This window comes from Coccinella septempunctata, chromosome 3, assembly GCF_907165205.1.
Source record: "Coccinella septempunctata chromosome 3, icCocSept1.1, whole genome shotgun sequence".
Lineage (NCBI taxonomy): Eukaryota > Metazoa > Arthropoda > Insecta > Coleoptera > Coccinellidae > Coccinella > Coccinella septempunctata.
The window spans coordinates 33,768,888-33,788,441 of NC_058191.1; the positions used below are offsets into that span (position 1 = coordinate 33,768,888).

At 33.5% G+C, this 19,554-nt stretch overlaps 1 protein-coding gene across 1 annotated transcript; it reads right to left on the reverse strand.

Annotated features, from left to right (window-relative positions):
- Window positions 1-4,799: 4,799 nt before the first annotated feature.
- Window positions 4,800-19,526, reverse strand: LOC123310406. Its single transcript, XM_044893874.1, has 14 exons — window positions 19,368-19,526; window positions 18,762-18,941; window positions 17,536-17,731; window positions 16,440-16,554; window positions 14,596-14,845; window positions 13,692-13,847; window positions 12,995-13,219; window positions 12,700-12,881; window positions 9,385-9,596; window positions 7,882-7,996; window positions 7,458-7,707; window positions 6,686-6,841; window positions 5,218-5,442; window positions 4,800-5,012 (listed from the first exon to the last, which is right to left on the reverse strand). Exons 2-14 carry the CDS (start codon window positions 18,936-18,938, stop codon window positions 4,848-4,850), a joined length of 2,424 nt encoding a protein of 807 aa, XP_044749809.1. The 5' UTR covers window positions 18,939-18,941; window positions 19,368-19,526; the 3' UTR covers window positions 4,800-4,847.
- Window positions 19,527-19,554: the final 28 nt, after the last annotated feature.

The following is a 19,554-nucleotide window of genomic DNA, read 5'->3' on the forward strand; positions in this document are numbered from 1 at the left end:
ATATACCATTATTATTATGTGATTCTTCTTATCTCATAGTGGAGAAATTATCAAGGCATAGGAGAATACCTACTACCGGTCATAGTTCACCATATAAATTTAATCACAATATAATATTTGACGGAATTTATTTGGTTCAGATCAACTAATAATGGCTCGAGCTTTTCAGATGTTGTAACAATTTCTTTAAGCTTCTTTCTGCTTAGTTCCTATAGAATCTAGTCTTTAGTCGAACGGAAGAATAGCTTTCATATATACACTTCTCAACAATTGGTAGAGTTCACGTATAAATCTCTCTTCGTTGATTTTGTTGAGCTTATGTTATACATGTGTTCTTTTAGGAATAACTGGGATATGTGAAGTTGTTTTAATCATATTTATTTTACCCAATGAAATTCTTGCCCTCTTAATCGATAAATTATTGTAGTAGGCTGCAGATGATGGTAAATAAAAATATTGAAGCGACTACTTTTGAAATAAATTGATGGTCACATTGTTGAGCAATGTATTCAATCTCTTCTTCCTATTTTCCAGCAGAATAGTGAGTATGATCACCGTTTCATCTGATTCATGTCAATAATTTTGAATTGAAGCTATGTAAAACCCTTCATTGATGAAAATTATTTTTATGTTTCATTAATTCTTCCAAAAATTTCAATCCATTGCAATAAACTGCTGTGGTATCCGTTATACATAGTGTATTTAGGTCAATTTTTTCAACGAAATTTGCTTGATATTGAGATATCAAAGGTTCATCACTATCAATTGATAATCCTACTGTTTCTATTATAATTATGATCGTTCCTGGTCGATTCTCAGGAGAATGAGTCATTGTTTTCTTTCGATTATTTTCTGGAGGTGAGATATGGATTATTATTGTTTTAATCATTCACGCATAGGATTATCGAAATAAATTTTATCGCTGCTAACTCATGTTTTCGAATAAATGGCAATGAATCCATTTAATTAAATACTTTTGAAACACTTCACACAGTTTACCTTCACGCACCTGAAGATGCTATTCTGATAGCGAAACACGTGGTTCAAAAACTCATTTAGTGAAAATCATATTAATGTATGTATGTAATTTGTTTCAAGTTCAATTTTTTATTTTTATTGGCCACATCAATTAAATGTTTAAACAAATGGCAAGGCGTGTTATTCTCACATATTTTACGCTAATAAGAAGCACTTTCATTGATCCTCAGAATTCCAAGTTCCCCACTCCTATTTTCAGTCCAATATTGTCCCGTTGAACAGTTCAGTTCAAGTAGTTTCTGCAATGGTTTATTACAAATTTTGTACTATCAATATCCCTAAGATATTTTGGCGCCTCTTGCCACTACTTTTGTGAGGAATTTGAATCGAATGATGATTCATCCCCAGTTCCCTTAAAATATTCTTTTGAAGTTTCAAATGGTGAAAATTAGGATTTTTTTCAAATTATCATTTGCTATTAATAACTAAGGCTTTACATTATAGAAATCTAGTTTTCTAGCTTTTGTAATACCTGAATATAATATTATGTTACTAGTCTTTATGTGATTTTCTTTTTCGATTCTTATCAAATATATTATAGTAAATTTAATCTGCGACCATGAGGACCTTAAGTAATTCTAATTTAAGAACAGATCTGCCATTTGCGAGATACATTCGTTGTGTACGGACTGTCTTTAAAATCTACAAAAAAGCAAGTAACAAATTGTCTTCATGTATTTCTAGCAGTGGTCAGTAAAATTGTCTCAGCGTATGGCTGATATACATACTACACACATACATATCACACTTCAACATACTAGATAGTCAACCAGAAATGTATAATAACAGTAAGTCGCAGGGAGTACCCAAAAATATCGCACTGAAGCGCTTCTTTAAGAATTTTCATGGATGTACTTAAGATTTCACATTGTGGACATTAACGTCCGCATATTGAAGTTTTGCGAATTCCTCAACATTCGATCCATAGTGGTTGCATGTAACATCATATCGAGATGTTCCGATGAAGTGAACATAGCTACTACTATGCGACTTGATATTTTTGAAATATTGAATCTGTGATATTTTTAGAACATGAAATGATGTGTTGTGAATAAATTTCGATGAACTCTGCCCAGCGACTTCTCTAAGAAAAACTTTCAGTAACTGTCTGAAATGTTCTATTTATCAACACGTGGTCTCGAGGTTAACTCATAACCTAAATCCCGCTATGCAAAACGTGGTGTGACTATTCGTGTTTCGTGCTGTGACTGCGTTGTGTTGAGAGAATGAACAATCAAAATCTTTATGAATGAATTTTGAGAATAATTTTTTTAACCGAGCTGTTCTATTATTGAATTTCGTTTTAGTTAAGTGTAACTTGACGTTGATTGATTAATTAACGTGCAGTAAAAGGTGAGTAGTTATATAACCTATTGAAATAATGACTATATCATGATCACTTCTTGGCCCTCTTATCCTCCCCATGTTTGCACCTTTGTAACGTTCAACTCTCAACATACCTCATATGAATTTAGGTGATTATTAAGTCATAAGTAACATACACAACCTTTAATATCAAACTTGGAATTGATTTGATTCATAGAGAGAACTTCAAATTATTATTTTAGATACTGTGCTGGAAAAAATCACCTTTTACTCTTGTTAGATTTTTCATGACACTCAATTTATTACTATCAATACAGCTCTGATTTTTTCTTCTTCAGCTGGACCATGCCGTTCCTGAAGTGGAATGAAGATTTATAACAAGATATATGTTCTTTATTTTATATATTGGGATTTGTATGAAACATATTAATCTTGAATAAAAAGATATCAGTAATTCATATAGTTGTTCAATTTCCCTTTCCCTTATTAAGATTACTCTTACCTACATATATTTCGCATTCTGCTCTCATCCTCGAAAGGAAAATTACACACAGGGAACAAATGAGGCGTTATCAGAGCTGAAGAGGCCCAAGCTACAATTTTTCTGAAATTGAGTTTACGAGTGAATAAAATTTTGATTCATTTTTAGGCAGTTCTTACTGTTAATACAATTTCAGAAAAATTGTAGCTTGGGTCACTTTTGCTCGGACGCCTCGAATATAGAGTGCAAATTGATTGCCACGATGGTAATTATCAAATTGAACATGAACATAACGTCAATAGACTTTGGTAGTTTATTCTGTCAAAATAATCGTTCCAAAAACCTCCAAAATGAGAAGTCGCAATGTTGCTGTCTATGGTGCTTTTTTTACACCTACTTTGTGATGTACTGGGTAATTACCCGCGATATGCGATATTGCGGACATTAAGCACTCTCCAGTAAGTACTGGTGGCTTTTTTTTAAATCAACATTGTGAAGTCGCATTTCCACAGTGGTAATTCCCAACAACTTTCCTGTGACTGAAACTGGTTGACTGGGATATACAGGGTGTCCCAGACCTTGACGTCAAGCCGGAAAAAGCTGATAGACCAAGTCATAATAGTTATCAGAAAAATATAAAAAAAATTTAAATTATGTATTTTAAAAATTAATGCCATTAAAAAAAAACAGAAAATCTATACACTGTGATGGTTTTTTAACTCCCGTTACTACAAATCTTCATTTATTTTCAATTTTATTGTTATTATGTAATCTTGACTAGTGCTTCTGTAAGCTGTCGCCAAAAATTCAAAGGTAACTACGCCAGCTTGGAAGAAAATGACACTTTTTGCCCAACTAAGTATGCAAAATTAATACTTCGCCACATTTAAACTGGCTGTACTGAAAAAAAAAAGTACTACGCTAGTTGGGCCAGTTACCTTAAAAGTTGACGCATTTAATAAGGATTCCAAAATATTATGACATTTGCTAGAAAATTTGACAATTAGACTTGGACAATTTTTTTTTGTAAAAAAACCCAATTTCAAACAAAATTTTATTACTAGATTTGACTACTAGATTCTAGTTTGTGTGACACGGAGAAGTGTAAGCGAGACAGAAATCGTATTTCCAGGTAGTTCAGGGCACCGCAGGCGAATCAATGACTCATTCTTATTTGCTTCCAACCAACCAAAACCAATCCTTAACTTAAAGCAAATAAGAATGAGTCATTGATTGGCCTGCGGTGCCCTGAACTACCTGGAAATACGATTTCTGTCTCGCTTACACTTCTCCGTGTCACTCAAACTAGAATCTAGTAGTCAAATCTAGTAATAAAATTTTGTTTGAAATTGGGTTTTTTTACAAAAAAAAATTGTCCAAGTCTAATTTTCAAATTTTCTAGCAAATGTCATAATATTTTGGAATCCTTATTAAATGCGCCAACTTTTAAGGTAACTTGCCCAACTAGCGTAGTACATTTTTTTTTCAGTACAGCCAGTTTAAATGTGGCGAAGTATTAATTTTGCATACTTAGTTGGGCAAAAAGTGTCATTTTCTTCCAAGCTGTCGTAGTTACCTTTGAATTTTTGGCGACAGCTTACAGAAGCACTAGTCAAGATTACATAATAACAATAAAATTGAAAATAAATGAAGATTTGTAGTAACGGGAGTTAAAAAACCATCACAGTGTGTAGATTTTCTCGTTTTTTTTAATATGGCAATAATTTTTAAAATACATAATTTAGATTTTTTTTAATATTTTTCTGATAACTATCATGACTTGGTCTATCAGCTTTTTTCGGCTTGACGTCGGCGTCTGGGACACCCTGTATATGGATTGTACAAGATCTGTTAACATAGGTACCATGGTTTTTCATCATCACAGTTTCGACGTTAAAGAAAATGATTTACATTGTATAATTATCGATTGTACGTATATTATAAGGAACAATAATATTTTATGGTGTCAGTCTCATTTAGGCATTCCATATCATGAAGAAAATCAATCTGGTAAAATTTTTCTCATCACATCCAATAAGTCATCGTAAACTATATTCTTAGCTTCTTTCGCGAAGAGAAAATCTATATGGTTAAAGTTTCTCTCCGAAATCCTTCGTATTCCATGTCTCGCTACTTTGGGCAGCTTACTATATAAATTGAGGGCATCCTGAAAACAGAGATTCGTAGTTACTTATTATCACATTTTACAAATAATACTGAGAATGTTGATGAACTTAAATGCTCCTTCTTGAATAAACCATAACCAGCAAGATGGAAATTGAGGTGAACATTGCAAACTTGCCATGAAAATTTCATATGTACCATAATATTATTATACATAGTATAGCTATACTATTTTTCATTATTATTACCTTTTCAGAAGTTGCCCAGTCACCTGTACTGTAAACTATATAAATCGGAATCTCAATTTTTTTAATATTATATATCGGAGGCCTTTCAGTACCATATCTCCATAAATTTTCCTTGGGTCCATGATCATAGTGTCGGAAATTTCCCAACACTATATCAGCTGCATGATTGCCGATTTTCATAGAAGTTCCACCGGGCAGTTGATGAAAGAAAACTGGTACCAATTCCTAAAAAAAGTATGCTTTTCCTTCATCACTTATAGAGTTGAACATGTCTTATGGCAGATATTAATGCATGTTGAATAATGAAAACACAGACTATATGCGAAAGTTGAAAGAAGTTATGACAGCTTAAGCTTAATGAAAGATGTCTTGTTTGCTCAATTAAAAAATCAAATTGTCGCTATTAGCAAACAAAGTAAAGGCTTTGCCAGCCTCGTGGTTCTCGCACTGCTTTTATTGGGTTCTACTTCAACCAAGGATCTGCCAAGAAAACCATAAAAATTGACAGTCCTGCTTAGAAGCGTTTTTCTGTCAATGCAGCCCCATAATTAGCCCGTTCATGTAAATAAGACATATATTTGTCAGTATATGCTTTGTTGCAAAGAAATTAAAATTTATGCACATTTATATCACAGCACTTCTCAATGTGCTCTGAGCATATCCAAAATATTTGATCGTATCTGGCATTATGCTCTTCTGAATAAGCTATCGTCTAATGGTTTCGCTGAGAGTATATACGAATGGATGAGGAATTTTCTTACCAAAAGTTCAGTGTAACTGCTGAGCTGCCCTAAGGCTCAGTTTTTTCACCTCTACGCTTTTAGCACTGTTCAATCTCACTACAAGAATGCCAATAAATCGTGTCCTTTGATGAGGATTTCGGGATAAACGAGTGGGACCAAAGAAATCTGGTGCCATTCAGTGCTTTACAAAGCATTTTTTTCGAAAAACTCAATTTGTAATTTCTGACTTGATGAGGATCAGGTGCTCCAACCAATGGAGTTGCAAGTAAGCTGTGATATCTGATCATATCCAGGATATCTCCCTAACCAGATCAGATTCATCAACCTTATAAAACTCAGATAAGACAAAAACTCGAGTACTGCCATAATTTTTGGAGCTCAACACCGAAACTTTTGTTTGCTCTTGGATTCCCTTCATCAAAGAGCAGTACGGTTTATTGACTGACCAACCACTTCAACAGCCAGTCTACGGCCATTGGAGCATCGCTGGTGAAACTTGTGCCTGTTCTATGGATATTTTCAAGGTCAATGCTCCTTGTTCAATGAACAAGAAATCCTTCGTCCACCAAACTTGATATGTTTCTGCCGGACTATAATTTCCAGAAATACAAAAACTTTGATCCAAATGTTTGACTTATTCTGGTTGAAGCAGACTATTGCTACTGGTTTTCTTCAGAATTATTTTGGAACACCTATTTATTATTTTTATTGCAACTACAACTTACAGGTCTCATCCGGGTACCAAGGCCGTAAAAGAGATTCCATGATCGTAAACACATTATCATCAATCTTGGATGCTCTAAGCAAAGTGTTGTCATGAATGTCCTTGTTGTTTCTGCTTGTGACAGAAGTCTCATCATTTTCATTCTTTGGGTTGTGTCCTAGAAATGATCAGATTAGGAAAATCTTACATGAGAAGAACAAAACCTACACAAAATCGTGAGTACGTGAGATCTGGGAGAGAAAACCCGAAGGAATTGTTCGCTGGAGTAGGTCAAAAGTCCTTTAGGCTAACCATCTCTTGGATGTATCTCGAAAATATCTGCCATGCAAGTAAAATGGCGCATAACGCATCTGATGCTATATTTCTAGTTACTATTGTACTATAGGTTTCACCGGAACTACTCTCAACTTATAAATTCGTATATTTTTACAGATTTAAAAACAGAGTTGAGTGGAATGATTCGAAAAAACGATAAATGAATCATTTCATACAGGTTCTAATTGAATATTATAGGTACACCAATTTCGTAAGCACTGAGTGGAAGAGTGAAGAGGGGGAAGTCGCTATCTGGGAGCGAACCGCTGCATATAGAGGGTCGCGAGAACTGCTAAGGAGGAGACGAATAAACGGAGCGTGCCAGAAAATACCCTCGACTCAGGATCACATCAGAAATTGAAAAAAAAAGCATCAGAAATTCGAGATTTTCTACATTTACCAAACGCAAATTTCAACAAATCTACGTCACGCGGGTATAACTATTAGGAAATACTTACCAGAATCATTGGTCCGAAAGGTGCGCCTAGCCTGTACGGTGAAATCATATTTGTGAGGGTGTAGGCAGGGCATAACAATATCATGAGTTTGAAGAGGTGTTTTGCTTCTTTCGGGTACTTCGAACTGAACATAAGTCCTACAGTAGTCCCCAACGAGTGACCAATATAAATTATTTGCCCACCTACAGGAGTTCTTTCGAGAATTTGATTGAAAATTGCTGGGAAATCGTATTGTACGATGTCGTCCAACCTATTTTATGAGCACAAAATACAAGTTTATCATATTTTTTCTACATTGGACATAAGGCAAATATAGAAGATTCAAAACAACTCATTAAATACTTTAGAAATAGATAGATAATAAATTGTACATCAGGTATTATTGGTTAATTCCATGGTTTAAGATGAAATAATATTAACTTACGTATGGTCCCAAAATTCTTCATCTGCTGTGGTGTAGTTCACATGGCTTTCAGAATATTCATTTCCTCTAAAATTTCCAAGCCACACATCATGTCCTTCATCCGCTAGATTGAACGCTGAAACAGTGTTTGAAATAGATTGGTAAATCCCAGACTTGCCTGATAAACAGGGTTGTGAATCAGTAGTTGCGGAAAAATTTGGGTTGATTTCTTATTAAAAAATTGTGTGTCTTTCTTTTAATTTTTTTTTTTGAGTATAGATGGAAACTGAGAGAATTGAGCGGACGTTCTATGTGAGCAAGAAGGCAACAGAATTTTTTCTGTTTCTCTATAATGCAAGCATGATATCCAACTAATATAACATGTAAATTTAAGTTCGGGGATGATTCCTCTGCCTTATACTACTCTCGTGAACTGTTGATGAATTATATTATTGCTCAAAACCTTTATTTGTTCAAAAATGAATCAGGCTATCCGATATTGACTTTTCAATACTATAATATGAGTAAGGAAAAATTTTTATTGCTTGATGACTTTTCTTACCCCTTTCAATTACAGAGAATGTCTGTTCAATTTCATTTTTGTCAGTTTTCTGATCTCTTAGAAAAAATTAGATATTGCTTTTCACGTGTCATCTTTAGGGGGCTCTATATAATCAGAGGCTATTATAAAAAAAGCAATTATTCATATATACACCCTGTAGGTAGGTATGTACAGAAATTTTGAGCTGATATCAATCAATACGTTATAGAATTGGTTTCAAATTCTCTATCATTGGAAATCAGCACATAAAGGGTGTTCCTGAATTGCAGGTAAAAACGGAGAGGGGAGATTCCTTAAGTAATTTTAACAAAAAAAAGTCCCATGAACATGGGATCGCAAACTTTCCATTTTCAAGATACAGGGAGTTAAACTTTGAATTTTCGGATTGTTTCAAAACAAGTTGTGAAAACACATTCATTATTAGAAATACCGAGTTCAGTTTGATGTGTCAAAACTAACAATGAATTTATTTACCACAGCTTACCTAATAACTGAATTTTTATGACAATTTGGATTTTTCTGAGGATTTCGAGAGAATCGTTCAAAATTTCTTCTCGAAATCGGTAGCAAATACGACGAAACTAAATACTAGAGTTTAGTATAACAACAAAGCTTCTTTTTATGTTTTTCAAATTGATAGTGGCTCACCAAAAAAAGTTCTGGAGAAAAACAGGGCACAGTGTTCCAGAAAAAATACCACCCTGTAGCTTTGGTATCAAAATTGGCATGTCACATGGTGTGAACTATCAATTATAATATTTATGCCAAATTTCAGTTGAATATTTTGTGAAGTGTAGTTACTATAAGAGAAAAACTTGGAAGAAATACTAACTTTAACACCTTGTATCTCAAATTCGAATCGTTTGCGGTCCCATGTTTATGAGAATCCAATACCTCCAATTTAGGAACTCCATGTATAAATACAGGAATGTAAAGAGATTCCTAATCATGGTGCTTCTTACCCAAAGAATCCTTTCCTATAGCCACAAAGTTGGATGCAGTTGACAAGAGTCCATGTTGTAAATAAACCGGGAAATATTTTTTAACCGAATCATATCGATTTCGACTTGGTATTTTGAACAAACTCAAAATAAATCCATCTTTCGTTTCAACTTTATACTCTTCGAAATCGTATCCATACTGTCGTACTATGGTATGCTGTGGAAGAAGGGCTCTACATAAATGTCATTGGATAATTCTCGTCAATTTAGTTCAGACTTCTTAATAGAATTATTTCATTGCAATCTGAATTTTCGGGCCTAGCATTACATCATCAGACATTGGTTTTAACGATACCTAGATCAAAACTCCAGCGTATCTAGGCAATTTAAAATTATACCATTGCAATATATAAGAAAGAAGACCATCAGGTCTTCTTGATATAAGAATGGCTACAGTAGTATTCAATTATTTTCAATTTACACTTCTGAAAATTATTTGTAGCAATTTAGAAACAGCCTGTATATCGTCCAGTCGAGTTCCGCATGTGAATATATTAAGAAAACAATACATATTGATGTAATCAATGAACTTGTTATAATAATAATAATTCCCCGCTATATCTTGTGCTTTCGTGGTAAGTAATACTTATTCAGAAAATAATTACACCACTCTATGAATGATAAATTTTGCACATGCCACTGAAGGTCAACAAAGTAATGATCGTCTGATCTGTCCGATGCAAAAATTCCATAGAAATGGGGATTTATTGCAGAGATATTGAAAATGCGTCTGTACCACCTTGACCAACTAACCGTAGTACCAAATGCGTACCGACTGGCATTGTGTTAAAGCCATTGGGTTGTTATCAATATGTTGATTTCTGATTTTTCTCCATGGTAAGAATCTGAATATTCATTGGGGAATTCAAATTCGCATTAATTTAATTAATTAAATAATAATTGAAAATTATCGTAATACACAATTCAAGGTAACATTTAGATATTGTCAATTTTTTTTTTCGTTATTTGAATGTTTTCCTAAAAATCACAAAGATTCTCTAATTTATTTTTCAGAGTGAACGTCATAGGAAGAGTTTTTCGTTAAATATTCCAGAGTTGTTGTAACTAAAGTTTCCAATTTCAATGGAACACTCTTTAGTTTTTCAATTAGGATTATATAACGTTCAATACGGCATCCACTTTTTGACAACAAGGTTCTCGTAAACCATTTCACACAAACATTGAGTGAGAACATTATTCTCATCTTATTTTAACAATATCAATGAAAAAAAAAACAATGACATTAAAATCCGTTTCATAAACCTTTCGAATGAATTTGAAGTTCTTTAGAAATTAACGGTAAAACAGTAGGAGTTACACACTCTCTGACCAGTAAGGAATTAAAGCCTACATTTGTTCTCCTGTAAGGAATTGAGAACATTTTTAGGAACAGTTATCAGGTTATGATTTGATCATCAATATCAATCACTTCTAGTGTATAGGGTATTCCAAATTGTTTGTTTTCAACTTTTTCTGGTCCTTCTAGACTAGATAGGTAAAAACGTTGAAAGAAGTCCTGGGCTCAATTTTCGTGAAAAGTTCATCTTCATTTGTCTTAAAGATATCACCAAATTTTGATATTTTGTCGACTTAGAAAATGTGCCATAACTTTTTTATATGCGAATAAATTGACCTCTTCGAGTATTTTTTTATAAAAAAGTAAAGATAACAATTTTTATCTCCCTCTGTATTTCGAAATGTACTTAGATTACATGAGAAATAAAATGAAAAAGCTTCGTTATGGAACTAGATAACCGTAGATACATTCAGTGTCATTCAATTGTTCAAAATATTGTCTTTTCAGGAAGCAATAGGTAATAAATACACCGAATTTCAATAAAATATCTACAAAATTCGAAGACACGAATTGACAAATCGAAAATACTATAAATTTGTATCTATATCTGGGTTCCAATTCGACATCATAGTATATTTTCAATCATTTTCCCTGCCATATTAGTCTATAGGTCAACCCAGCTCATGGTCTAGGGCCAGCAAAGCTTTGGGGGTGGTAAATTTTCAGCACATAACAGAACACAAAAAATTCCAATTTTCGGATAACGAGAATGTTAGACAATTTTTATTTTGTTATATAGTTTGATAACAATGTAAGGTTAAGCGTAGTTAAATTTGTGTTTTTACGGTCGTTCAATGGGTTTTATTGGCAAATTCAAAAATTTAATAATTAATTTTGAGACTAAAAGAAAATTTTAAAAATATGTTGAAAAGTTCAATTATTTGTTCTTTATGACAGTTAATTGTACTCATTAATTTGTCCCGGCGAAATTATTCAACGAAATCAATAAAAACAATTTGGTGCATCTCAACTCACAGTGTCAGAATCAGCTGCGAAATCATACCAACAATTTGTGTTATTTTTAAGGGTTTCGTAGTCCTTAAACGTCGGACAAACATTCCTATCTTGCCCTACGCAAATGCCAAGTGAATCCACCACCACTAACAAGACTACCACATCACGAAACTTGCCCCATTTCACTAGTTTGACCATCTTCAAGTATTTGTACTATTCTAAAAGAGAGTTCAATATCAGTTAGCTTTATAAAATCGATTGTAACCTTGGCACAGTGATATGTAGCTGGATAAGACTCAAAATATTCTGCAGACGGAACCCGAGTGAAAGCAGGAAAATTTTAAGCCACAATCATGAATGTACGTGAAAACCACATATGTTATTTTCATTGTGGGGATGTTGATATAAATCTATCTAACTGAAATGTTGAATTCTCAATTTTTCTTCTACATATCTCATTTGATAAGTGAGTAGCATTCAATATTTCTCCAAATAAAACTCAACGATGCAGAAGAATGAGGTAGAAAGAAATTAAAATTAATTTTGTATTAGTTATAATTTTTTTCACAATTTTTAACTTAAGGGTAATGTGATGGCCATAATTTGACATGCCTGTTTGTTAACTTTCTGCCATATTAACTAAAATGACATAAAAAATTGTGGTTTCGTGATCTATGATTAAGCCCCATTAGATTTCCTACCTTATCTCATTATTTCAACTTAATTATTATTTAGAAAAGAAAGACCGAATATCCCTGCTTGATGTTGGATGACAATGATTTAGATTTGTATACAATTGCTATTTATTTTGTTCAAGCATATAAAGAGATGGTTTTCATTAAAGCATTGAAGAGGCAATTTTGGGTTCGAATGAAACAACTTGATGTTTAAAAAACACTATTTTTTAAATTATTCAGACATTTTATTGTAGTAAAATTTTAGGCATGGACAACAAATGATGTCAATTCACATCGTATCCTTCTTCTTTTGGTAAAACATCGTTTATAATATTGAGCAAATCATCATAAACTATAGTTTTAGCCTCTTTTGCCAATAAAAAATCGAGATGGTTGAAGTTTTTGTCTGAAATCCTTTTTACTCCATGTATTGCTTCTTTGGGCAACTTATGATATAAATTCAGAGCATCCTGCAAAATTGAATGCATTAGGATACTGGATACTCACAGTCAGAGCTGAGCAAAATACATTATTATACCTATTGTGTGTAGAAATTAGGGATTATAATTTGTACTAATTTTACCTTTTCAGTAGTTGCCCAGTCACTTGTACTGTAAACTATTTGGATCGGTATCTGAATTTTCTTTATATCATATATTGGCGGCTTTCTGGTTCCATATCTCCTGATGTTCTTCTTATATCCATGATTGTAGTGTCGAAAGTTTCCTGCTATAAGGTCAGTTATATGAACCAAAACTTTGTAAGAGGTTCCTGCAGGAAAAAGATTCCGATGAACGGGTACGATTTCCTGTAAACAAGCATCACAAACATCAATTAAGAGATGTCAAATCAAAACACAGCATAATAAATTACTATTATTCATTAGAAAATTGAATGTGCATTTTTCCATGTTTATTTGACTCCTATGCCTGATTTCTAACTTCATGAACACCAAACGATGAAAGGACCAATGAAGCTCATCTTGCACCTCAATCAGTGCCTTCCCTAGCCAAACCGGCGCCCTAGGCAAAGCCTTCATTTGGCGCCCTAACATAGAAGTCAACTATGTGGAATTCAAAAATTACTTAGGTATTGCATAAACTGGATTCCCCATGAAACATTCAAAATATTGAATGAATATTTGCTTAAAATTTAATTATAACAAAGGAGGAATGCTCAACCTAAAAAATCAGCACAGCTTTAAACTATTAAAAAAAAATTAAATTTTCTAAATATGTAATATTTACGATTATTCAGTATCATAGCCAATAATGACTTACTGGTCTAAGACGTGAACCAAGGCCATAAAATATATTCCATGCTAGGACACAAGTTCTTATCATACTTGGATGTTCAGTGCAAGGTATTCTTAAAAATTCTTTAATAAATACCGCTTGAGAGACAACTCTCATCAGACCTATCCATTGAACTGCAACCTGTAGAAATAATCAGAAAAAAATAATGAAATATTTTATTATTCCAACAGTGGCGGCTCTTGAATATTCATCATGGGACATATGATTGAATTCCCAACGGAAAACAATGAATTTTCCCAGCTGGCATTTCGCCATTTTACCCCCAGGTACGGCAAACGATGTTTTGCCGACCCTATACGTATTGAACCAACAATATAACATCAAAATAATGGGCAGTAACTATAAAGTTATCGAAATATTGAAAGAGGTGGGAAATTTGTCAATGCTATAGTGCAATGTTAACCATGTATACTCATAAGAAAGAATTTCGTAGGAAAGAAGAAACCAAAAAGAAACACGAAGAAAAATTTATCATTGTAGACAAATTCAAAGGGATTCAGAAACTCCATGAATAATCTGCCGGCCCATTAATGAACATTCATAAGTAGCCACTGCCTGAAAGTTATAAAACTTGCAACTAAATTACATGATGTCCACTAGAATAAGTTTTCCAAACACTACACCTGTTTCGCTATCAGAACAAAATACTATCTTCAGGTGGGTGAAGGTATACAGAAGTATATTCAGTGGATAAAAGACTCAGAATAGCGAATGATGAGCTGGAAACTCATAAAAACCTTCATTTCGGCGTACTCGAAGTTGTCTCAAAAGTCACGAGACTTCGAGATTTCATGAGACATTTGAGACAACTTTTAAAACACCAAATGAAGGTGTTATTTTTATGTAATCATCAATCATCAATATTTACCAGTACGGGTTTTCCCAAGGGTGCTAACCATTTATATGGCGACTTCATGTGTGAGAGCGTATAGGCAGGACCAGTAAGTATCATAAGTTTGATTTTATGTTTCGCCTCTTCCGGATACTTTGAGCTGTACATGAGTCCAATAGTTGTTCCCAATGAGTAACCAATATATATTATTTGTCCACCACCTGGAGTTCTTTCGAGGATATAATTGAGAATTGCTGGTGAGTCGTATTGCACGAATTCGTCCAATCTACAGGCAGAAATATATTATACAGGTTGTATATAAATTGATTCGAAAAAATTGAGGGGGCGATTCCTTGTCAAAAATAGGGTGGGTCTTTTATATAAACTTTTGTTTTTTGAGCACTCCCGGCCTAGTTACGGCCCCCTAAAGATGTGGCCCGAAAAGCAGACAAGGATGAAATAAAGCAGACATTTCATACAAGCAAGCAGGAGCTCAAAAAATTTTTTTGTGGTGTTCCTCTATTATTGTAAAGGGTAGAAAATGCTACCCGTACATCTTGTTTCGCAAGAAATTTTTTCCATATTTATATTTTACAATGAGAAAATTAATTTTTTATATCTTGTTTCACCACCAAATTTTTTTGAATACCTTGAAGATGATGGCCGATTGGGAAGGCCAGTTTCTGTGTCAGTCCTAGGAAATATCGATGCAGTTCCTGACATGATTTTATCAGACCGTCGAATTGGGCTAAAACGGATATCTGAAGCACTGAATATTTCATACGTACGCGTCATATAGTTCACGTCAATTTGGACATGAGAAAAATTGCTGCAAAATGGATCCCCAAATGTTTGAAAGTTGACCAAAAGCGTGCAAGGGTGAAGCATCGCGTTCGATCTGTGCTCGATTTGAAAACGATGTATACTTCTTAAACCGAATTGTTACTATGGATGAGACTTGGGTATATTTCTACGATCCAGAAACAAAGCAACAATCGATGGAATGGCGTTGGCGACACTCTGGTTTCCCAAGACCTAAGAAGTTTCGTGTTCAAAAATTTGCTGGAAAAGTTCTTGCTTTAGTTTTTTGGGATTGCTATGGAGTGATCATGATAAGTTTTTGGATAAGGGTAGAAAAATAACCGGACATTACTATTCGACATAACTGACCACTCTACGGGATAAAATTGAAGAGAAAAGACACGGAAAGCTATGCAAAGGTGTTTTGTTATTGCAGGACAACGCCTCTGCATCCAAATCTCATGTTGCATCTCTAAATCATCTCGTGATTTAGGGTTTGAATTACTAGAACACCCCCCTTATTCACCAGATTTGGCTCCATCCGACTATCATCTCTTTCCTCAACTGAAAATAAGTTTAAAAGATCGTAAATTTTCTTCCAACGAGGAGGTAATAAAAGCTATGGAGGTCTGGTTTGCAGAGCAAGAAGAAACATTTTTTTAAAGGTCTAGAGACGTTGCAGGTTCGCTTTAATAAATGTATCCAATTAAGAGGAGAATATGTTGAGTAATAAAATATTTTGACATTGAAATTTTGTTTGGTTCTATAGTAGGCTAAGAATTTTTCAATATATCCTCGTATTTTGTACATTAATTTTTACTCAGTCTGTATACAGGCACATTTTCGCCTGCACTGCCAGAGTTGAAGATCATGTCTGTTGTGATGCAAAAATAGAAGCCTAAGGGCCTGTTCCGATATTGCTGTTAGTACTGGCCCGCAATCGAATAACAATAGAACTCGAACGACTGGGCCAATAGGCATCGTTTCTGAAATACTGACAGTACTGTTCAGCAATATCGGAACAGGCCCTAAGTCTCTGTCTCTAATCTAAACATTCGAATACGTTTACGTTTACTCACGTATGATCCCAAAATTCCCTATCCTTAGTGGTGTAGTTCACATGTTCTTCAGAATATTCATTGCCTCGATAATTTCCAAGCCAGACATCATATCCGGCATCTGCAAGTAGGAAAGCTGAAAAAATAACTATGTTGTTAATTCACATTAAAATAAGGCAATCAAAGGAATGAAATTTTGAAGACAAATGACGTTACTATTGATGCAGTTTTTGACGAATTTTGTTTGCTGTATACCTTTAATTTTTTTAAGGCTGAACCTAGCCTTGAAAACCCCGATTCAAAAATAATAATATCCTTAAAGTTAATCGTGAATAATCATGAAAATTCAACCACTGAAATATTCATCGTCAGATATTTTCACATTTACAATATTTTTCATCGGAATAAGAGAATATAATTGGAAATTAACGTCATACAGACAATGATTGAATTCTGAAAACTTTTCAATTCAATAATTGCCTGTTTGCCGTTAATTTCCACTTAAATTCAATTTTACAGACTTTCAAATATCATCTTAAGAGAATAGAATTTTTGAAGAAATTCTTATTTCATTATATCATTAAATAAATAGAATAACAGAAAAATTTTATGTTATAAATATTCGGGGATTGTTTTTGACTCAAATAAAAAAAATCAAAAAGATGGAATAAACATTTTTGAAGTGTTATAGACAAAAACCAAGTATTTTACTTACTTACGTTCTCCAAAGTGGCCTCTATTAATTATGAACACAAATACTTTTCTTTTTAGTACCTATATAACGCACTATTCAATACTATACAATACAAATTATAATTATTTTCGAGCAGAATTTGAGCGAAATCCTGGAAATTGTTTCAGAGATACAGAATTTTCAACTATGTAGTAACTGGGTGGCAATTCTATTGGTTCAAATTTTTTTTAATCAGGGAAGTAAATTTGAGATTGAGATTTCATAACAATGGAGTAGATTTTGTTCATAAGAGCCACATTGGGAGCCTAAACCAAAAATTTCAAACAATATTCACCCTTCCTTGAATGTATCTTGGACAGAGAAAATTGAATATATGTGATATGGTATATGTATGATGAATTTGAAATTTTATTAATAACTCACCCAAAGAATTTTTTCCACTTGATACGAAAACAGCGGAAGATCCATAAATTCCATGTTGTATATAGACTGGGAAATTTTTCTTTTCAGAACCATATCGTTCATTTCCTGGTATTTTGAAGAGACCCAGAATAAATCCGTCTTCAGTTTGAACCTTATATTCTTCACAGTCGTAACCGTTATTTCGAACTACAGAAGGCTGAAATGTTATGAAGAGTATTTTGTTCATTCTAGCACGAGCTCGTTCTAGCATATAATGATTTTATCAATGGAAAATTAAATGAACAAATCTGATATTCACTTAAAAACTAATAAAGTTAATTATTTTTATTCTTCTATCGGATAATTTTTCAATCCATTGGTCAAAATCAGTTATATTCATCCATCCAGCTGTAAAAACTCGAAGAACTTCGAAGAAAAAAGCAAGACTTGGAATTTTTAGGGCAGTTTTATATATCAATCAATTCCAGAGGATATACAGAGTGTCCCGAAATTAATGGTTAATAATTCAACACCGTTTTCTAAAATCAAAAATATTATATAGGGAATTTTTTCGCGAAATGTTTCTAGAAGCACCTACAGCGATCAGAGGAGACTTCTCGAAAATTTCAATGAGGTGCGTTTCAAAGTGTTTTTCACAGCACACCCAAATTCATTCATCCTGCATTTAATTTTGATACAGAGTTCGATGGTGAGTGTGATGAATTTAAATTCATTTTCCCGAAAACGGTGCATTTGATGAAAAAAAATAGTAGGCATGTTTTTCGATGCTATTTTGCCCTTAAATCGGAAAATATTCGGGTACGAAAAAGCTGTAAAATTTATCCTTAAGGCCTCTAGTTTGAGACGCACCTGATTCACAACGTAGTTTGAGCTCTGAATTGGAAAGAATCACATAAAATTCAATGATTTAAACTGTGGCAGTTCTTATCCATCTTAAGGGTGGTACTATGGAAGGGCTGTAGATTTACAAAAAACAATTAAAACACTCCCAACATTTTTGATCGTAGAATACGGTGGTAGGTTACTGGAACACCCTATATAATATGGTAAATGTCTCAAGTTTGAAAAATAAATTATATTTCGTTTATGACAAGGATAGTTTGTTCAGAATCAGACTCTAAAAGTGTTCATCTATCCCTATCCTCATGAACGAAGCAGAATAAATATTTCAACCAAAGACAATAGATCTATAATCTTTGATTTCAATTCAACAACCATCTACTCACGAAGTTTAGAACAGCATTGAAATTATACCAACACTTCGGGTTATTCTTCACTGTTCTGTAGTCCCCGTAAGTCGGACAATCATTTTTTTTTTGCGCATCACAAGTCCTCAGGTATTCTGCCACCATAAATAAAACTATCCCATTGTAAAATATTCCCCATCTGACTAGTTTGGCCATTCTCTAAGAAAATCGATGTCAGTGGTAAGATAAGCAAATAAAACAAGTCTGTTTCAATTTATTCGGATTCAAAACTGAAACTAAAACAAACATATACTGGGTATGACAACCAGAAGAAATAATTTATTCAACTTGATTTTTTGGCAATATAGTCTTCTAGGTTGTGAATGGAACGATAACATATAGAATAAATTTTACAAACGCTGTATCCATTTTCTACAGATGGTTAGGGCTGCCATTTCGAAAAATTCACTACCCTCAACCTCTTGTAGAGGGTACATGGTAAGCTCCTCAATTATACATAGAAAGTGACGCGAAAAAAATTGGCTAATTCTACAAAATCACTTGTTCACTACTCAATTGCCAAAAAATAAATTTGGATTATTTTTAACATAAATTCTCCACCGAAAAGTTTTCTTTTACATATACCTGTGCTAATTTATCCTAGTATTTTAATTATCAATATTCCATTAGGCCCACTGTCACAATCAATAAAAAAATTCAGTCTAATGTTCTTTTACCTAACCTGAGGTGAAAAAAACAGCATTTTTTTTCGTCAAGTCTGTTCAAAATACAACTGTATGTCACCATAGGTTATCGATATAATTGGATCATT

What these genes read in the sequence shown, in the direction of transcription:
- LOC123310406 (XM_044893874.1), bottom strand. Translation starts at nt 18,938, where the DNA reads ATGGCCAAACTAGTCAGATGGGGAATATTTTACAATGGGATAGTTTTA. An exon ending in GAAGAAGGATACGATGTGAA is followed by an intron (nt 9,597 to 12,699) that starts TTGACATCATTT and finishes ACATTTATGTAG; the next exon opens with AGCCCTTCTTCCACAGCATA. An exon ending in CTTTCGGACCAATGATTCTG is followed by an intron (nt 6,842 to 7,457) that starts GTAAGTATTTCC and finishes GATCATTTCTAG; the next exon opens with GACACAACCCAAAGAATGAA.